This window comes from Octopus bimaculoides, chromosome 8, assembly GCF_046866305.1.
Source record: "Octopus bimaculoides isolate indiv1 chromosome 8, ASM4686630v1, whole genome shotgun sequence".
Taxonomy (NCBI): Eukaryota; Metazoa; Mollusca; class Cephalopoda; order Octopoda; family Octopodidae; genus Octopus; species Octopus bimaculoides.
In genome coordinates this window covers 6997766-7018640 of record NC_142935.1, presented here as the reverse complement: position 1 = coordinate 7018640, position 20875 = coordinate 6997766, and the positions used below count along the sequence as shown (strand labels likewise).

Here is a 20875-nt window from a genome sequence, read left to right as displayed (position 1 = left end):
AAATATGACTATCATTATGACAAACCTACGTTAATAAAAGTTAAGCATTAAAAAACCTCGGTGGACATTGGAATTAGACACTGAGGGAAAATGGCTGTAACTTTTTTATCTTTTAATTTTGGCGATTTTCGTTTTCGATAATGTGTTCTATATGTCACGGTCATGCGATTCCCCCTAAAAAAATTAGCTGTTATTTCTAGCATATCAAGTTTCGTGGTGGGGACTCCACATGTGATCCTTTTTCTGTTTCAATATAAATGTAAGCCGTTCATTTTCACATCTAAGTTGCGAGAAGGCTATTCGTACGATCTGGACATGTAGAACACAATGTCAAAAATGAAAATCGCCCCAAAAAATTGGGGGGGTTGTCCAAAATGTTTTTTTAGGGGGAATCGCATGACCGTGACATGTAGAACACATTATCGAAAACGAAAATCGCCAAAATTAAAAAATAAAAAAGTTACAGCCATTTTCCCTCAGTGTCTAATTCCAATGTCCACCAAAACCTCTATATATGTTATTAAGTTATTGGATAAAACTAGTAAATAAAACTATTTACCACAATTAACAAAGGAAGAATACTTATCTGCGAGTTTACTCATTCTATAATCTCTGCAAATGGCGGCACCTTCTGTCCTGCACTAAGTATTATGGGAATAAAATACACTACTCTAAAAAAATTCTTTAAGACTAATATCATTTAAGAGGTTGAATACGAGGGGAGATAATAAGATACTCTTATCTATAGGTATAATTGGATTTTTTGTGTTAAAGATTTATAGATTTATCTTATTTAATATGTGGCCTGTCTAATCCTTTTTAAGGTAATATTCTTTACGCTTTTTCTTGGTTTTAGGTTAATATATATATATATATTCTTTTTTCTTTTTACTTGTTTCAATCATTTGGCTACGGCCATGCTGGAGCACCGCCTTCCAGTCGGAGAAAATCGACTCCAGAAGTTGTTCTTTGTATACCTGGTACTGATTCTATCGGTCCCTTTTTCCGAATCGCTAAGTTACGGGGACGTAGACACACTAACATCGGTTGTCAAGCGATGGTGAGTGGACAAAGACAGACACATTAAAACATATATATATACATTTTCGACGAGCTTCTTTCAGTTTCCCTCTACCAACTCCACTCACAAAGCTTTGGTCGCAACAAGGCTATAGCAGAAGACACTTACCCTAGGTATCACACAGTGGGACTGAACCAGGAACCATGTGGTTAGGAAGCAAGCTTCTTACTACACAGCCACTTCTGCACCTATATTTTTTGAGAAAAAATTAGCTCCTAATTCTTGGAAATAGAGAGACCGCGTGGCACATCTTGGCTGGATCGTAAAATGTTCATTAAGAAAAATCAGGTGAAAAATGACTAGACTTTTATAGATTTTGCTGTGAAAATGGTCTTATGGTATTTTAATGGATCGGCCTCGAAAAGACGAATGACAAAGATAATCACGGTAAGATTAACAACAACAATAAGCATTGAAATAATAATAATAATAATAATAATAATAATAATAATAATAATAATAACTTGCTGGACCCTTGAAAAATTCACGGGAAACAAAAAGAATGTAAGCTTCTGTAAACAGTGTACCGGTGCCATGAGAGATGTTTGTATATTATGACCGTCTGTTTTTACGTTCTGAGTTTAAATTCTGCGGAGATCGACTTTGCCTTTCGTCCTTTCGTACCAGTTGTGTGCTGGGGTCGATCTAATCGACTGGCCTCCTTCCCGCAAAAAATTCAGGCCTAGAAAAGTATATTGCATATTGTGTAGGAATATGGAAATGTTATACAGTCTACTACTACTACTAGTAGTAGTAGTAGTAGTAGTAGTATTGTTATATATAGAATATTTTAGCTCTTATTTCTAGCAATGTAGATGTTTCTAACACCCTAGTAATATTTAACGACAATTATAGTTTTCCTTTTTGGTCACACATTGCATACGGTTGTCTACATTAATTACATACATACATACATACATATATATATATATATATATATATATATATATATATATATATATATATATATATATATATATATAAGCGTGTGTGATTGTGTGTCTAATTCCCAAGATTTAAAATACCATCTCTTATAATGAAATGAACTTCAAAAGAAATACCGACAATATTTGTTTCGTGATAATTAGAAGAGATAACTCGTATAAAAATACAATATTATTCAAATTCACACAGAATACGTTCAACCAAATTTTCTTAATCAGATTTTTTTTTTTGTCGAAATTTACTTGTTCGATAATGGATCAATCAAAGTGAGATGAAAAAAAAAATGAAAAAGAATGAAGGCTTGAAGTCTTCTCTCTCCACCCCTATTTTAATGGTAATTCAAATTTGTGTGTGCATATATATATATATATATATATATATACATATATATATATATATATATATATATATATATATATATATATATATATATATATATATATATATATATATATGCTTGTATTTGAACGTGTGCATAAATATGTATGCACTTGCATATTAACTGTTTGTACGTGTGTATATAATTTTTCAGAATATTTTTCATTTCAATATTCTCAACATGTTTATTGGCAACTAAAATTCTTTAGAGGAAGTCATACAGAAACCTTAGAATATGAAAAAGAAAAAAGAAAAAAGAAACCAGAATCGTCTTGTGACTAAAATTCTCACAAAATTTCTGTACCTGTTAACGATTATAGAGTAAGGAGAAATAATAAATGTCTGTGGTGCTTCGCAGGTTTCATGGACAGAGAACATGTAATCTCAGAAGCAATACCCTGCCAAACATAATGACACAGAATGTTGTTAGTCTCGAAATAATCAGCATTGAAGTATTGATAGGAATATTTCAATAAAGCGCTGTTTTAAAACCTTTTAATTATACAGTTTTGTCCTTGGTATTCCTCATTTCAAACCACTGAATAATATTCTTTGAATTTTATTTCTACAGTCTCGATAAAGCGGGTATGAGTTGTTTGGCGCTGCTGTTTTGGCGCTGCTGTTTTGGCGCTGCTGTTTTGGCGCTGCTGTTTTGGCGCTGCCTATTTTGCGTCTTTGATTCGACGCTGACTTATTTGACATAAAACCTTTTTAACCTTTCTTTTGTCTCAATATGACTCTTTTTCTGTTTATATGCGTAGGCATCAAGCTATGTTTGTATGTATGATATATCTCTCTAAGGCGGCGAGCTGGCAGAATCGTTAGCACGCCGGGCGAAATGCTTAGCGGTATTTCGTCTATCTTTACGTTTTGAGTTCAAATTCCACCGAGGTCGACTTTGCCTTTCATTCTTCAGGGGTCAATAAATTAAGTACCAGTTGCGTACTGGGGTCGATCTAATCAACTAGCCTCCTCTCTCTCTCTCTCTCTCTCTCTCTCTCTCTCTCTCTCTCTCTCCATTTCTCTCTTCCTCTCTCGCTGTTTATATGTATGAACATCTTGTTAGGCTTATACGTATAGGTAATTATTTAATCTTTATCTCACATTCTTTATCTGCTGGTATACATTTTTACACGTGCGCGCGCACGTGTGTGCGTGTGTGTGTGCATATGCGCGCGTGTGTGTGTTTGTGTTTGCCGCCAGTTCAAAAAAATATTATCACCCAAACAGATTGAATCTTCCGTCAGCCGTGCCGAATTGTCAGCGCCCAAGCAGCTGCGCCCAATCGTCACATTCTGCGACGAAACACATTTACTAACAACATGAAGTGACTAGTTAACATAGCACCGTTAAAAAGATAAACAATAATTAATATTATTTCTATCCTGACGAAGGCGGTGTACTGACAGAATCGTCACTGCGTAGAGCAAAATTCTTTGCAGTATTTTCACAGGTCTTCGTGTTCTGAGCTCAAATATCACCGAGACAACTTTGCTTTTGTCTTTCATTGTTTCGTAGTCGATAAAATAAATTTCCAGTTGAGCACTGGCTCAATGAGGAGCAATCTTTGATTTTTTGCTAGTTTTAGTCATTAGACTGCGGCCATGCTGGGGCATCGCATTGAAATATTTTTGTGGAAAGAATCGACACCGCGTACTTATTCCATTTGTGTAAAGGCTGGCACTTATTCTAGCGGTCTGTCTTGCTGATGGTGGGCGTGCAAGCACAAACACACACACAAATACATACATTCATACAGACACATATATATACATATATACGACGGGTTTCTTTCAGTTTCCGTCTACCAAATCCACTCACAAGGCTTTGATCGGCCCGAGGCTATAGTAGAAGACACTGCCCAAGGTGCCACGCAGTGGAACCGAACCCGGAACCATGTGTTTGGGAAGCAAGCTTCTTACCACTCAGCCACACGATAAGCGTAACTCGTTATATAAAGAAGAGGTATACTCACCTGCCGCTTCTCATATCGGCTCTACGATACGAAACATTCCACATCTCGAAACAGATACCGAGGTAAGCAATTGTCATCACAAACGACGGGATTATGAGCATCACTGTCAGCATATAAAGTTCATAGATCTTCTCAAAGAAAGGCTTTTGCCATTCTCGTAAGCAGTAATATCCTTTGCGTCTCATTCCAACTTCAATGTGTCTCTAAAAACAAAAACAATATACATTATTTACATTTGACGGATATTTGTCCTCATCTTGTTTGTTGTTAACACAACGTTTCGGCTGATATACCCTCCAGCCTTCATCAGGTGTCTTGGGGAAATTTCGAACCTGGGTTCTCATTCCTAAGGTATTTTTCGATGTTGTTATTATTATTATTATTATTATTATTCAGGTCACTGCCTAGAATCGAACTCGGATTCTTGGAGTTAGTAGCCTGCGCTCTTAACCACTACGCCATATTTGAAAATAATGAGGGTAGAAAATTTAGAATACTTTTCATACTGGTGTCTAGCATGCGTAATAAAAGTCAATAGGAAACATATTTTCATATATAAGAGTGTATAAGTATTTATACAGAAAGAGGCGTCCCTTGACAGGACGTTTTACATGCTAATCCTTTCTAACATGTAAGGCGTCCTGTCAAGGATCACCTCTAAGTGTATAGATAATGTGTGTGCGTGTGTGTGTGTGTGTGTGTGTGTGTGTGTGTGTGTGTGTGTGTGTGTGTGCGTGTGTGTATTTCCGACTGACTTTGGAGTACCTAATTCGCGGAATTCTTTCTACCATCGGATTACATTACCTTGTCCATTCGGAATACGCCATTTCTGCACCTTGATTTTATATATATATATATATATATATATATATATATATATATATATATATATATAGAGAGAGAGAGAGAGAGAGAGAGAGAGAGAGAGAGTAAAGTTTATTTACCAATATAAAATGGCAATCCTGATTAGGACCAATGTTGCTATTATTTAGCCCCAGGAAAATATTGTCTCCAGCTGGCTATCGACGCACTAACTGCGTCCTTATATTTTCGGACAAGGTAGCTAGCATCCGCACTCAGCTCAAAGCAATATTTGTGTACCAATGACGTCTGGGTTATTTCTCTTCATCATCACCGAATAATCGCTTGGCTAGAGATGGCGACACCAGTTGTTGTTCGAAGTATATAATTTTCGAAGTGACACACAAGCACTGATCTCACACACATACATACACACATATATACACACAAACAACCACATACATACATACACGTATATATACACACATACACAGATACATACACATATATGTGTGTGTTTTTTATCTTTTATTGTCTTTTGACTGCGACCATGTTGGAGCAAAGTTTGAACGTCTGAGTCGAACAAGTCGACTACACTGTGTTTATTTTAAACTTGATACCTATTATGTCGGCCCCTATATTGCCGAAGAGATATCTCAAGAGGGACGTAAATAAACCAACACCGGTTGTCAAACGGTCACGAGGTACAAACACAAGACACACACACACACATAGACACACACACAAAGACACACACACGTATGTATATCTATATTTTTTCACACGCACATAGTCACACATATTTCAAGATAGAAAAATAGCTTAACTTCCATTCTAAATGAATGAATATGCATTTTGAAGTCAGACAATGTGCTCTGGGAATAACAGCATGATTCTGATAATGCAGACCAAATACTTTAAAGTCACTGCGAAGTGAATTTCTTAACCGCACAAGACAAACGAGATTGTTACAAAGAAAACGTCTTAATTCCTCAACAGATACCAAAGTTTTGCGAAACGAATGGCTTAAACCGAAAACAGAAACAAATATCTACGTAATGTGTATCTTAACTCTCCAACACGAACCAAGTAATTGCTAAGCGAAATTCTTAACCGAATTTTTAACCAAACAGCCAGTCCTACTCGTCTAAACATTGTTTTAGATGTGCTGTAGATGGATAAAATAGGAAACCAAGAAACGAAATGAATGAATGAACGGATAATATTACATCCGGTCAACGGCAAACTGTGTTGCCTCGTTAATACATCTGCTTTGAGTTCGTCAATGAGAAAAGTATTTCCATCGTAATCAGACATAAGGTTTCTTGTGACAAAGGTTTCTTTGTCCTAAACCTTGTTATGCGATCTCTTGAAAAGGTATTCGAACACATGTTTGAATAGTGTGTTTAGAAATGTACACATTGTCTACACAAGCATGTCGTTGATGTTGATGTTGTTTAGTGACCATTCTCAGGTCAGCTCTGTCGAAATGGACTGATGACAACAAAAGGAATTCCAGAAATGACCATCCGTAGGTTTTTGTTTCTCTCTCACTATATTATATGTAGGATTGTCATATCCAGTAACGTTTTACTTAAGACAGGAAGCTATGAGGTGAGGGAGATAAGGCTAGTATTTTCCCCATAGCGCAGCGATGCATAGTCTCTACTTTGTCGGCTCGTATATACATGTGTGTATAGATACAAGCATGCATACATACATACATACATACATACATACATACATACATACATACATACATACATACATATATATATATATATATATATATATATATATATATATATATATATATATATATATATATAAAAGAGTAAATATGTGAAGTATTATTAGTGTTAAAAACGGTACTAATGAGGTGGCTAGCAAGACTTCTACCTAAACAGATATAACATGGAATATTTGAAGAAAAGAAGAGTAAAGATACTGCTTGCTAAAACTTTTAAAAGATGTTTGATTCGTTTTATGTATATATGCGTGTGTGTGCTTGTCTGTCTGTCAGCCTTTGTCCCACATCACTGCTTGACAACCGGTGTTGATATGTTTGTGTCCCCGTAAATCAAAATTAGAGACCGATAGAAAATAGGTACCAAAATTGAAAAAAATAACTACTAAACCCATTCGGCTAAACCCTTCAGAGCGATGTCCCAGCATGGCCGCAGTCCAATGATTGAAACAATTTTCGAAATATAAGATTAGATATAACAAGTTTCTCGTTACTTACTTGTCCAAACAAAACAGGAAGGGATCCGATGAACGACAAAATCCAGACGCCCATTATCACTAACCTCGCATGCACCAGCGTACATATGTACTTTGCCTTCAAGGGATGTCGAATAGCAATGTACCTACAGGATAGAAAGCAGAAATATGGATGCAACAGCTTCTGAATATAGAGAAAGAAGAAAGAAAATCAAATATAATTAGGACGAAAATCGACTGGAAAACAAGAGGGAAATATGAAGCATTTTATGATATATACGGGCCTAGAAATGGTTCACAGCTACGGTATAATTTCGCAAAAGCACCAGAACAGGACACATTGAGAAATGTCCTGTTCTGGTGTTTTGGCGAAATTTTTCTGGAGAACATTATTTTTCTTTGTGGTTGGGTCGTTGATGACCTCTTTCTAGCATATTGGATGTGCACCTAGCGGTCATCCCTTATACACGTGTAGTACAATTTTTTCTGAATTTTCAGATTTTTTTATATGCTAGGCTACTTGGTTTTAAATTGAATTAATATTCAATTTATCACCCTATATATATATGTGTGTGTGTGTGTGTGTGTGTGTGTGTGTGTGTGTAGGCGCAGGTGTGACTGTGTAGTAAGCTTCTTCACCCCTTTTATGTTTGTCAGTCCTTGTTCGTCCCCTCTTTGTAATGCCTTCATGGCAAATAATAAGCAGTCTAGTAGTAGTAGTAGTAGTAGTAGCAGTAGTAAAATGAGTATAAAGTAAAGAGAAGACAAAAGAAAAAAGAAAAAGACGAGGAAGAGTTAAAACCAAACAGTGAATAACATGAACAGGAGAAAAGCTAAACATTAACACGTATATTTCCTCCATTCTTATTGATTATTCAATTCATATAATATCAATATTTTGTTTTTAAAATCATCAAAGCCAAATAAAATTGATTAAAAAAATGAGCTAAATTGTCACCACCCACGTAAAAAATTAAAAAAATATAGAAAGAAGAGTCAAGGGTGATAGAAAAAAAACAAGAAAAAGTGACATAGAACGTGACAACGGTGCGACTCGTTTTTATCAGCTGAGTAGACTGCAGCAACGTGAAATAAAGTCTCGCTCAAGGACATAACGCGTTGCCGGGAATTGAACTCACAACCTTACAGTCGTGGGGCGAATGTTCTCTCAACTAAGCCACGCGCTTCCATTGGGTAGATGAAATAAAGTACCAGTAAAGTATTGGGATCGATGTAATCAACTAATTCACTCGCTTCAAAATTTGGGAATTTTTTTTATCTACAATAGAAACCTTTATCATTGGCAGAATTTCCACCGAGGTCAATATTGGTTTCAAATTTTGGTACGAGGCCAGCAAATTCAGGGGAGGGGGTGGAGAGGGCAATCGATTACATCGACCCCAGTGTCCAACTGGTACTTATTTTATCGACCCCGAGAAAGATGAAAAGGCGAAGGCGACCTCGGTGGAATTTGAACTCGAAACGTAAAGACCGGCTCGCCGCCTTCGTACTTATGAATATTGACATAGATTTATCAACCAACACCTCTACCTCCCAGTTTATAGACCTAATCCCATTTTACCTTTTATTTGTTACTTATTTCAGTTATTAGACTGCAGTCACGCTGGGGCATCGACTTGAAGAATTTTAGTTGAATGAATCGACCCCAGCACGCCAAATCCACTGACAAGGCTTTCGTCAGTTCGAGGGGACAGTAGAAGATACTTGCCCAAGGTGCCACGCAGTCGAGATCGGGTGAGACTTACGTCTATGGAAAAAGAATTCAAAAGTCTCTTAAATTTTCTCAGCCGTTTCTAAGTGTCTTTTTCTCTTCAGCCGTGGTTCTCAGTCGTGTTTGGTCTAGGGGCCCCCTTCCGTTCCTATTTTGTTCTGTTGTCCTAACCATGTTTTAAAAAATCCCATTATATTTTTAAAATTAAATGTTAAGAATTGTATAAAAAAAATAAGAAGCCTGCTTCCCAACCACATGGTTCCGAGTTCATTCCTACTGCTTGGCACCTTAGGCGTCTTCTACTATAGCCTCTGGCCGACCAAAATGGATTAGGTAGACGGAAAATGAAAGAAGCCCGTCGTACATATATATATATATACGACTAAAGGTGGTGCTCCAGCATGGCCGCAGTCAAATGCCTGAAACAAGTAAAAGAATAAAAGAATGTTTCTTTGTGTATTGTGGAAGTATAACCAGTTTATTGCTCATAAGTTTTAACAACAAAATCTTACATGGACCCTTAGGGGGTCATATGAACCCCTGTTGAAAACCGCTGCCCTAAAGTCTTAGCTCTTTTGAGACATACGGTGTTTTGGTATGTGTAGCCAAAAAGACCAAAAGTTTTTTTCTATTGCGATACGTCTACTGAAAACCGATCTCTGATTAGCTGTTACACTTCAAAACCAACCATTCACAACGTTTGTTTCATCAGGCCGATAGATCGATCTCAAACTCCTTTCAGCTTGTATCACTTGGGCTGATCGATCGGTCTGGGTGCCCTAAGAGGATTAAGACACATTAAGGGTTTCTTTTGATTTGAAGGGTGGACTATCTGCTATTTCTAGCAAGTCATTGGTGAGGCAATAATCTTTCATGTCGAAACCTTTGAAAATGTTCATAATTTCACTTATGACACTCGTTTGTATCTAAAAAAAAAAATAGAAAATAAAAAATTTAATCGAAAAATCGATATAACCGAGTTAGAAGTGACTTCCACAAAATTAATGATATATGTCAATGTACAATTTCAAGAAAATAAACTGAACCAAAAATTTTTTTAAATATTAATGTTAAAATAATATTTGAATGAAAAAGTGAAAATCTAATTGGTCTAAATCTAATTATTCTTTAAAATATAATTGGTTAGTTTTAATGAGCATTAGCTAACAAATGAAACCTAATAAGTTTTGATTAAAAAGAAATAAAACTACGGTTTGTACTGTTTGGCGGAGATAGAGGGCGTTGGATTAAATATCAGATTACGCTTTTGACATTATACAGAGATCAAACCCCACCAAATTCAAAATGCTTGGTTCCTATTTTTCTTAGGGCTCAAAAGAATTGGTTACTCGGTTTACATGGCATATAATTGACCGAATTCCCAACAATACCCCTGAACTGGATTCTGTTCTGTTGAAGGATTCAGGGCTAACAATTTTGAGGGAAAGGAAGATCAAGTCGATTACATCGACTCCAGTATTTGACTAGTACTTCATATGAAAAACCCCGAAGTGGGGAAAAGAAAGTCGGCTTCGGTAGAATTTGAACTAAGAACGTCAAAAGCTGAAAGAAATTTCATAAAGCATTTTGTCCAAGGTGCAAACGATTCTGCTTTCTTACCGCCATGGGTTCCTGCATGTACCAGTATTAAATTGGAATCAATGAAATTGATCACAACCTACTCCTAAAAAAAAGAACTTTCTGATTGGTCCATCATAATGAAGAGCGGGAAAAATCAGCAAATTATGCAGTTCCGTTTTTAGGAGAAAGTTATCTTTTTTGTTGATAGCGAACCTACAGCGTTCCTCAGTTTATTTGTTACCATCAGAAAACAATATTCTACACGAAAAAATACTCTCCTAAAACCCTAAAGCTCATTCTACCTTATTCTCAGTCTTGTCCTCCACTCTCTTCCTTCTATACATCAGTGAAAGTGCATGGCTTAATAGTGAGGGTATTTTCCTCACAACCATAAGATTGTCGGTTCAATTCTCAACGGGATTTTGTGTCCTTGAGCAAGACAATTTATTTTACGTTGTTCCAGTTCCCGCAGCTGGCAAAAATGAGTAGCACTTTTATTTCAAAGGGCCAGCCTTGGCACATTCCGTGTCACACTGAATTTCCTTGGAAATTACATAAAGGATACACGTGTCTGTGGAGGACTCAGCCACTTGTGCATTAATTTCACGAGTAGACTGTTCCGTTGATCGGATCAAATGAACTCATCGTCGTAATCGATGGAGTGCCAATGGAATGTGGAACATTTCTCCCTAATCTGAATCAGTGCTGCTACTACGCACACAGATATTGTGGAGTGCATCCAGATAAGGTCCGATCGAATAAATGGCATTCGATTATTAACCATCATCGTCCAGTCTTTTTCACACAGGTTACTGTTTTCCTTTTTTTATTGCTACAACAATAACTTCTGTTCCTTGAAGACTGCTAGTCTCGTACCTCAACTATTCGACATTATTCAATCGTCTTCCCAGTTCTCGTCTCTTTTCGGGTATTCAATCCCTTCGGCCTCGCAATAACCACAATGCTTAGTCCTTTCTTCCCTAGAAAAGCGCCCTCTACAACCTACTCGCCAATGTTTTTTTTTTCTGTGTTGATCAACATCGATTTAAACTGAACATTAACGACACCGGTGTGGAATGGTCTGCAATAATTATGGGTAATGTACAGCACTGGATCAACAATTAAGCAAACGAAGGACGTGCTTAGGACATCAAGGGAAGTCGAGTACCACAAAAATGGTAAATGGTTTACGGCACAAAAGAGATCACGTTAAAGCTACTTAGATAATAATCGAAGTGGTATATGTGATCGGAAATAATTTCGAAGTGTTCATGGCATCATAGTGAGGATCTGATCAAAGATTTTGCAATTAAAAAAAAGTATAAAACTTTTCAAATATAAATAAAGTGGAAGGATACCAAAATAAATATTATTTTCCCTCTAACTGTTTTGTTTCGTTTTGAAAAACGAATTTATTTTATGGTTTATTATTGTTTATATTTTGAATTACATGTACATGGCAGGGGACACCAAAATCTTTTAAGTGCTTGGGGCCTCCATGAGTCTTTATTCGGCCCTGGTAATTGCACACTCTCGAAACTCATAAGAAAGAAAGAAAGAAAGAAAGAAAGAAAGAAAGAAAGATTATTATCAAGAACTGATCTCCTCACAATAAATTAATTTATTGGAATTTTAACTAATTAATTACCGATACAGACACTCACTGTTTACATTAAAAAGAAAATAATTAAACAAGGTTGTTATAATTTTTCTTCGACTATTAAACCTCATTAATACGTATGAAATATCTTTTGATAATTATATCTATATTATTAAATACTAAATATTTAATATCAAAAAATATTTCACCTCTGCCGATGAGGTTCAAAGTCAGTTAAATTATATTTTCAATAACAAATCATTTTAGTGGGCAGTTACGCAGTTAATAATTAAATATATGGAAATGAAAAAGAAAATAATGAAAGGGAGGGAGGACTTCACATTTGACAGAACTCACACACAAGCACAAATAGACACCCACAAACACACATATACAAATGATTGAACGAATGGAAGAAAGCAGAACTACTCAACGCATTCGGTAGGAGTTACACATAGTATTTAATAACAGTTTCATTCGGTTATAGGCGCAGGAGTGGCTGTGTGGTAAGAAACTTGCTTCCCAGCTACACGGTTCCGGTTTCAGTCCTACTGCGTGGCACCTTGGGCAAGTGTCTTCTACTATAGCCTCAGGTCAACCAAAGCTTTGTGAGTGGATTTGGTAGACGGCAACTGAAAGAAGCCCGTCAAATATGCATACATATATATATATATATATATATATATATATATTTGTGTATCTGTTTTTCTCACCCCACCATCGTTTGACAACCGATGTTAGTGTGTTTATGTCCCGAGAAACTAGCGGTTCGGCAAAAGAGACCGATAGAATAAGTAGTAAGTCCTGGGGTCGATTTTTTCGTGTAAAGCGGTGCTCCAGCATGGCCACAGTCAAATGACTGAACTAAATAAAAGAATATGTATTTGTATGTATGTGTATCTATCTGCATACGAGAATTCTTGATTTAAATCTGTAAAACAAATTTAGTCCTATTAGAATCGCTATTTACGTTGTATCTTTGTGCGTGTATATATTATATGTATGTATATATTATATGTATGTATATATTATATGTATGTATATATCTACGTACACATGTATGCATGCGTGTAAGTATGCATGTCCGACTGAGCGCCTGACTGGCTGGGGTATATCTGCGGAAACGTTTGCGGTTGCATGTGTAGAGAAAAATACACGGCGGTAATCGAGAAACTGTTGCATGAACGAGAAAGAATAAGTGAAACTAGATGGAGAGATTACGACAATGAATCACAATTAAAACACAGTAAATATATGTCCTTTCTTAGAGTCCATTAGCGAGTCAGTTGTATAATTATTGGCGTTGTTCTTTATCGTTCCCAAAGTCAATATTGTTAACCATATTTTGGTTTTAGATTCTTGTTTGTTAATCACGTATAGGAATCGAATTAACCACGCACTGCTGTAAATCAATAAATATCTTATTATTATTATTATTATTATTATTATTATTATTATTTGTTTCTCTTTCTGTTATCAAGAATCGGAAAATACAAAGAGTAAATATAACAGCGGCCATTTAAAACTCTCAATTTAAACTAGAAATATGGATATATTATATAGTATACTACTACTACTACTACCACCACCACTACCACCACTATTTTAGGGCGAGGAGCTAGTCAGTCACATCACCCCACCCGTGCTCAAATGGTACTTATTTTATCAAACCCGAAAGGATGAAAGGCAAAGTCAACTTCGGTGGAATTTGAACTCAGAACGTAAAGGCAGACAAAATACCGGTAAGCGTTTTGGCTGATGTGCTAACGATTCTGCCAGCCTACCACCTTAATAGTAATAGTAGTAGTAGTAGTAATAATAATAATAATAATAATAATAATAATAATAATAATAATAATAATAATAATAATAATAGTACAAGCACAGACACGACAAGGTAGCCCGCAACCTTCATTGGCTACTATGCGGTAAGTATGGATACGAGGTAATAGGTGCTTTGGACCAACATACACCGGAAAAGGTAATGAACGAAAAGGGGAAGACAAAAATCCTTTGATACCTTGACTTCCAGGCAGACAAAGTGTTAGAGCACCGAAGGCCGGATATAGTAACCTTTAGGAGGGACAAACAAGAATGCCTAATAATCGACGTAACAGTGCCAGGAGAACAACATGTTATACTACAGAGATCGATATAGCTAAGTGAAACACTTAAAAGCGATACACCAGAACAATTACTATCAAACGTCTCAAATTAAACAAGAAGCTAGTTGGCTCTATTACTTTGCGAACTGATTATTCCACTGTTTTTGTACTTTGTTAAATATATTTACGCTCTTAACTGTTAGCGTGCTTCAATTCAGCCTTCAGGTTCACATATAAATGTTTATGTATCTGTAAAACATCATTACAGAATAAAGACTAAATTTTAAAAAATGATAATATGAAACGCAACTTCTAAGACTCTCCAGTTCAGAAATCTGTTTATTTCCCTTAGGTGAATATCAAGTGACGACAATGAAAGTCTTGTGCATCGAAATGGTTATCGTATCTTCTGTATGATGATATTTTGTTTATTATTATTGAGTGTCAACTACGACTTTTGAGCTTACAAGATTGTTTGAAATATTGCAGAAGAAACGGATGGAGAAACAAGTTGTGGCATGCTTCCGGTTGAGAAAAATATTGTTTATGTGAGCTACAATATGTAAGATTTATACAAATGGATGATACCCCACCACATTCATATACAAACATATGCATAAACTGCCAGAAACCACACGCAGGCACAGCACAAATCATATCTATACATTTACATTTATATATAATATGCACAAACATATATGTACACGCACACTCACACACATGCACACGCACGCATATAAATGTATATATTATGTACGCAGTTGCTGATATATATTCATATATGTATGTATGTGTATATTCTTATAAATACATACATACGTATATATATATATTACTTTTCAACATGAATATTATTGACTATGACTGCGAAGTTTCGACCAGTTAAGCCATCGTCGGATTGTACATATATATATATATATATATATATATATATATATATATATATATATATATATATATATATATATATATATATACACACACACATATATACATACATATATATGTGTGTCTATGTGAGTGTGTGTGTGTATGTGTGTTTGTGCGTACGCATCAGAATATATAAAGTCCACTAAAAACATTATTCACCGTATGAAATAACACATAATGGTTTCTTATAGAGCTGTATTTAATAACATGGCTAATATATTATGATAATATATTTTTGTCATGCATTTGGTTTTTGTTATGATTTTATTTGCCTTCGAACACAAATGAAAACAACTTTAAGCAGAATTTTAAGAAAAATTGTACTGATTCACTTGATATTTTAAACGTTTTTACACCAAATATCATTACTCGTTTCATCACCATACCATACGGTGAACATTCTTTCAATATTTGTACAGATTATCACAATAATGCCGGTTGAAATAATTGTTTTGTCTTAAGTATAATATTTGTTACATAAGAAATACCTTTAACCTCACTCGTTAATAGATACAATATTAGAAATTGCGTGCTACAACCCCACTTTTAATTTAGTCGTATGGAACAATGTACCCTAAAATACTCTAAATCTCTTGCCACTTTTTTGCTGTTGCTTCGACACAGTTCAATTCTGATCAATCTTACCTATGGCTAGATTATTACAAACATAATAACCACGCTTCCCTTGCTTCCATGCATAGTGTATCTAGGTCTACACAGTCTAATATGAATGACCTCTTTTCAAGATTGCAAGGATGTGATATTAGAGAAATTTTGTGGCTATGTTTTTGAAGGATAAATGATCCTGAAGAGACCTCCTCGCTGGCTTGAGATACATTAACTCTTTTGATAGCAATCCACCCCAAAACGTCACTGGTCTTATGATACAAACTTTGTATTTTAAACTGACTGAAATTAAGCTTTCCACCAAAATATCATCTATTATCTTTTACCTGCCTTAGGCATTAGACGGCGGTCATGCTGGAGCATTGGACCTTGGTACTTTTCCCAAAGCCTGGTAATCTTTTTCGACCCTACTACTTTTCTTAAAGCCTGGCATTCACTGCTGTCGAACTGCTAAGTTACGGGCACGTAAACACACAAACACCAGTAGTTAAGCGGTGATAGGGAATAAATACACACACACACACACACACACACACTTACATACATACACATACAGCGGCTTTTTTCTGCCGAATCCAAGGTACCACGAAGTGGGACTGAACCCGGAACCACGTAGTTATAAAGCAAGCTTCTTACTAACTCGCTGGATTATGTTTTGCCAAATGATTATTCCTGTCTTTTTAGGCTTGTTAAATATGTATACACGCTTAACTGAAAGCTTTCAACAGTTCAGCCTACAGCCCTCATATACATGTGTATATTTCTGTAAAAAAACATTAAAGAATAAAGGTTGGCCCAAAAATATGGTAATATGAAACGCAATTTATAACACTCTCCACTTCAGAAATCTGTTTATTTCCCTTGGGTGAATATCAAGTGACGATAGTTAAAGACTTGTGCATCGAAATGGTTATCGTATCTTCTCTATGGTGATGTTTTGTTTATTGTTATTGAGTGTCAACTAAGACTTTTGAGCTTACAAGATTGTTTGAAATATTGCAGATGAACCAATAAGAAAATAAACTGTGGCATGCGTAAGATTGAGAAAAGAGCATATAAGTGAGACAGAATACACGAGTTTCGTACAAACTGATGTACAAATACGCATGCGTACACTCCCATAAGTTCACCCCACCACACGCACAAACTCACTCATTCATTCACACACACACACACACATATAAATATTTACATGTACTGCTATTCATAATTTTGTCTTTATATATATGTGCATATATACATTTACTTACATGTCTATAGATATATATACACATGCACAAATAATTGTATATACATATATATATATATATATATATATATATATATATATATATATATATATATATATATATATATATATATATACGTACATACAGAAACATGTATGCATCTACAAAGAGGAAGCGAGAGAGAGAAAGAGAAAGGGAGAGATAGATATATGATAGATAGACAGATAGATAAAGATAGAGACAGAGAGAGAGAAAGATAAAGTGTTAAGTGATACTAACGGATTGTTTTATTAATGAAGTTCTTCTTGGTAAATACACCCATTCTTTAGAATGAAGACAATATTCTATAAGAACTAGTACGAAATAGTTATTTCTTTTCCCGGTAAATAAGATGCACCAAAATTCACATCCAGCACAAATTATTTCGTTAACTTTTCTTAGTCACAACACTTGTCGTGCAAATGATGCACAAACGCCATCTTTGAGTACACAAGTAACGTCAGTGTATGTACGTTTATCTGTAGGCTTCTTAGAAACGATATGAATTGATAAAAGAGACACATAAATCCAATTATGCAGACAGAATATTATCTGTACTTTTGGAAATGGCCCCTGGAGCGATGAAAAACGAAAGGAAAGCTAAGAGAATTTAACATATCCTACCAATCTATTTTGCTACCCTACATACCCACAATAATATAAACTATTGTGTGAAACTGTATAGCATCTGAGTAAATTTGTTTATACAGCTACCTTCCTGTATGTATACACACTTCTGGTTTTTCATTTACAGGCGAACGTATCACAAACGCACGCGCAAACACACTCAGACACGCACCCATCTACATTAAAAAAAAAGACACATACAATCACACGACATACATTGGTGCAAACGTATATACGTGTTTGTATGTGTATGTGTGTATATAAATGTGTGTATATATGTATATATATGTACACAGACACATGTACACCCATCTATCTATCTATTTATCTATCTATCTATCTATCAATCTATCTATTTTCCTCTTTTACTTGTTTCAGTCATTTGACTGCGGTCATGCTGGAGCACCGCTTTTAGTTGAGCAAATCGCCCCCAGGACTTATTCTTTGTAAGCCTAGTACTTATTCTACCGGTCTTTTTTGCCGAACCGCTAAGTTACGGGGACGTAAGCACACCAGCAACGGTTGTCGAGCGATGTTGGGGGGACAAACATAGGTACACAAACATATACACACACATATATATACATATATACGACGGGCTTCTTTCAGTTTCCGTCTACCAAATCCACTCACAAGGTTTTTTGTCGGCCCGAGGCTATAGTAGAAGACACTTACCCAAAGTGCCACGCAGTGGGACTGAACCCGGAACCATGTGGTTGGTAAGCAAGCTACTTACCACACAGCCAATATATATATATATATATATATATAGTTATCGCCAAGCCAACATGGCAGTCCCAAAATTAGGACGAAAGCTGCCGTGAATTAGCTCCAAGAAGCCATCGCCTCTAGCTAGCTATGTGACACACGAACCTGTGTCCTTTATAACCTTCGAACAGGGGAGGTCAGCAGTGTCCCCCTGCTGGTTTGGCATCTGCAGACTAGACTAGTTTCAGGGTGTTGCCCCTTGTCAATGCAGAGTAGCCAAGCCTTAGCCAGGCGGCGCTGCTGACTATCTGCTCGAAGGTTATTTATCTATTTTCAGTGGAATCTATCCACTGGTTTTCAGAAATAGAGTTATTAATATTTCTAAGTCTCTCTAAAGGAGACTACGGCAGCGGTACTGGAAATTAATAGTTATCGCCAAGCCAACATGGCAGTCCCAAAATTAGGACGAAAGCTGCCGTGAATTAGCTCCAAGAAGCCATCGCCTCTAGCTAGCTATGTGACACACGAACCTGTGTCCTTTATAACCTTCGAACAGGGGAGGTCAGCAGTGTCCCCCTGCTGGTTTGGCATCTGCAGACTAGACTAGTTTCAGGGTGTTGCCCCTTGTCAATGCAGAGTAGCCAAAATAGATAAATAACCTTCGAGCAGATAGTCAGCAGCGCCGCCTGGCTAAGGCTTGGCTACTCTGCATTGACAAGGGGCAACACCCTGAAACTAGTCTAGTCTGCAGATGCCAAACCAGCAGGGGGACACTGCTGACCTCCCCTGTTCGAAGGTTATAAAGGACACAGGTTCGTGTGTCACATAGCTAGCTAGAGGCGATGGCTTCTTGGAGCTAATTCACGGCAGCTTTCGTCCTAATTTTGGGACTGCCATGTTGGCTTGGCGATAACTATTAATTTCCAGTACCGCTGCCGTAGTCTCCTTTAGAGAGACTTAGAAATATTAATAACTCTATTTCTGAAAACCAGTGGATAGATTCCACTGAAAATAGATAAATAACCTTCGAGCAGATAGTCAGCAGCGCCGCCTGGCTAAGGCTTGGCTACTCTGCATTGACAAGGGGCAACACCCTGAAACTAGTCTAGTCTGCAGATGCCAAACCAGCAGGGGGACACTGCTGACCTCCCCTGTTCGAAGGTTATAAAGGACACAGGTTCGTGTGTCACATAGCTAGCTAGAGGCGATGGCTTCTTGGAGCTAATTCACGGCAGCTTTCGTCCTAATTTTGGGACTGCCATGTTGGCTTGGCGATAACTATTAATTTCCAGTACCGCTGCCGTAGTCTCCTTTAGAGAGACTTAGAAATATTAATAACTCTATTTCTGAAAACCAGTGGATAGATTCCACTGAAAATAGATAAATAACCTTCGAGCAGATAGTCAGCAGCGCCGCCTGGCTAAGGCTTGGCTACTCTGCATTGACAAGGGGCAACACCCTGAAACTAGTCTAGTCTGCAGATGCCAAACCAGCAGGGGGACACTGCTGACCTCCCCTGTTCGAAGGTTATAAAGGACACAGGTTCGTGTGTCACATAGCTAGCTAGAGGCGATGGCTTCTTGGAGCTAATTCACGGCAGCTTTCGTCCTAATTTTGGGACTGCCATGTTGGCTTGGCGATAACTATTAATTTCCAGTACCGCTGCCGTAGTCTCCTTTAGAGAGACTTAGAAATATTAATAACTCTATATATATATATATGTATATATATATACATAAATGTGTGTGTGTGCGACATTTGTGCTGTGTATGGAGAGGTTGCCATAGCTGAAAGAACCGCTCATGATTGGTATGCCAAGTTCAAAAATGGAAATTTTGACCTCAAAGACGCACCTCGTTCTGGCCGTCCAGTTGAGTTCGATGAAGAGCGATTAAAGCAACTTTTGCACGAAAATTCTCGTCAAACGACAAAGGAACTGGCAGAGAAAATGGAATGCTCCCACATTGCTATAGAGAAGCATCTTCACTCGATGGGAAAGGTTCAGAAGTATGGAGCATGGGTTCCGCATGCTTTAAGTGACAACAAAAATCAACGAGCCACAATCTCCGCTGGTTTGCTTGCTCGTCACTGCTCAACTCATGGACACAAGCAACGATTTCTTTGCTGAATCGTTATTGGCGACGAAAAATGGTGCCTGTACATCAATATGAAGCAGCGTAAGGAATGGCTTAGCCCCGGTAAACAAGCGACACCGCGCGTGAAACAAGATTTTCCTCCGCGTAAAACGATGTTGTGCGTATGATGGGACTAGGAAGGGATTATCCATTACGATT

At 36.8% G+C, this 20875-nt stretch overlaps 1 protein-coding gene across 5 annotated transcripts in view; it reads right to left on the bottom strand.

The window, feature by feature from the left end:
• The window catches only part of LOC106871605 (cholecystokinin receptor), a 128152-nt gene that overhangs the window by 12856 nt on the left and 94421 nt on the right, over positions 1–20875 (bottom strand). For all 5 annotated transcript variants that reach the window (XM_089356058.1, XM_089356055.1, XM_089356059.1 and 2 more), the window contains exons 4-5: positions 7426–7549; positions 4380–4582 (exon numbers count right to left, since the gene is read on the bottom strand). In XM_089356058.1, coding sequence (XP_089212184.1) covers positions 4380–4582; positions 7426–7549 — 327 coding nt within the window. The remainder of the gene's footprint in view (positions 1–4379; positions 4583–7425; positions 7550–20875) is intronic.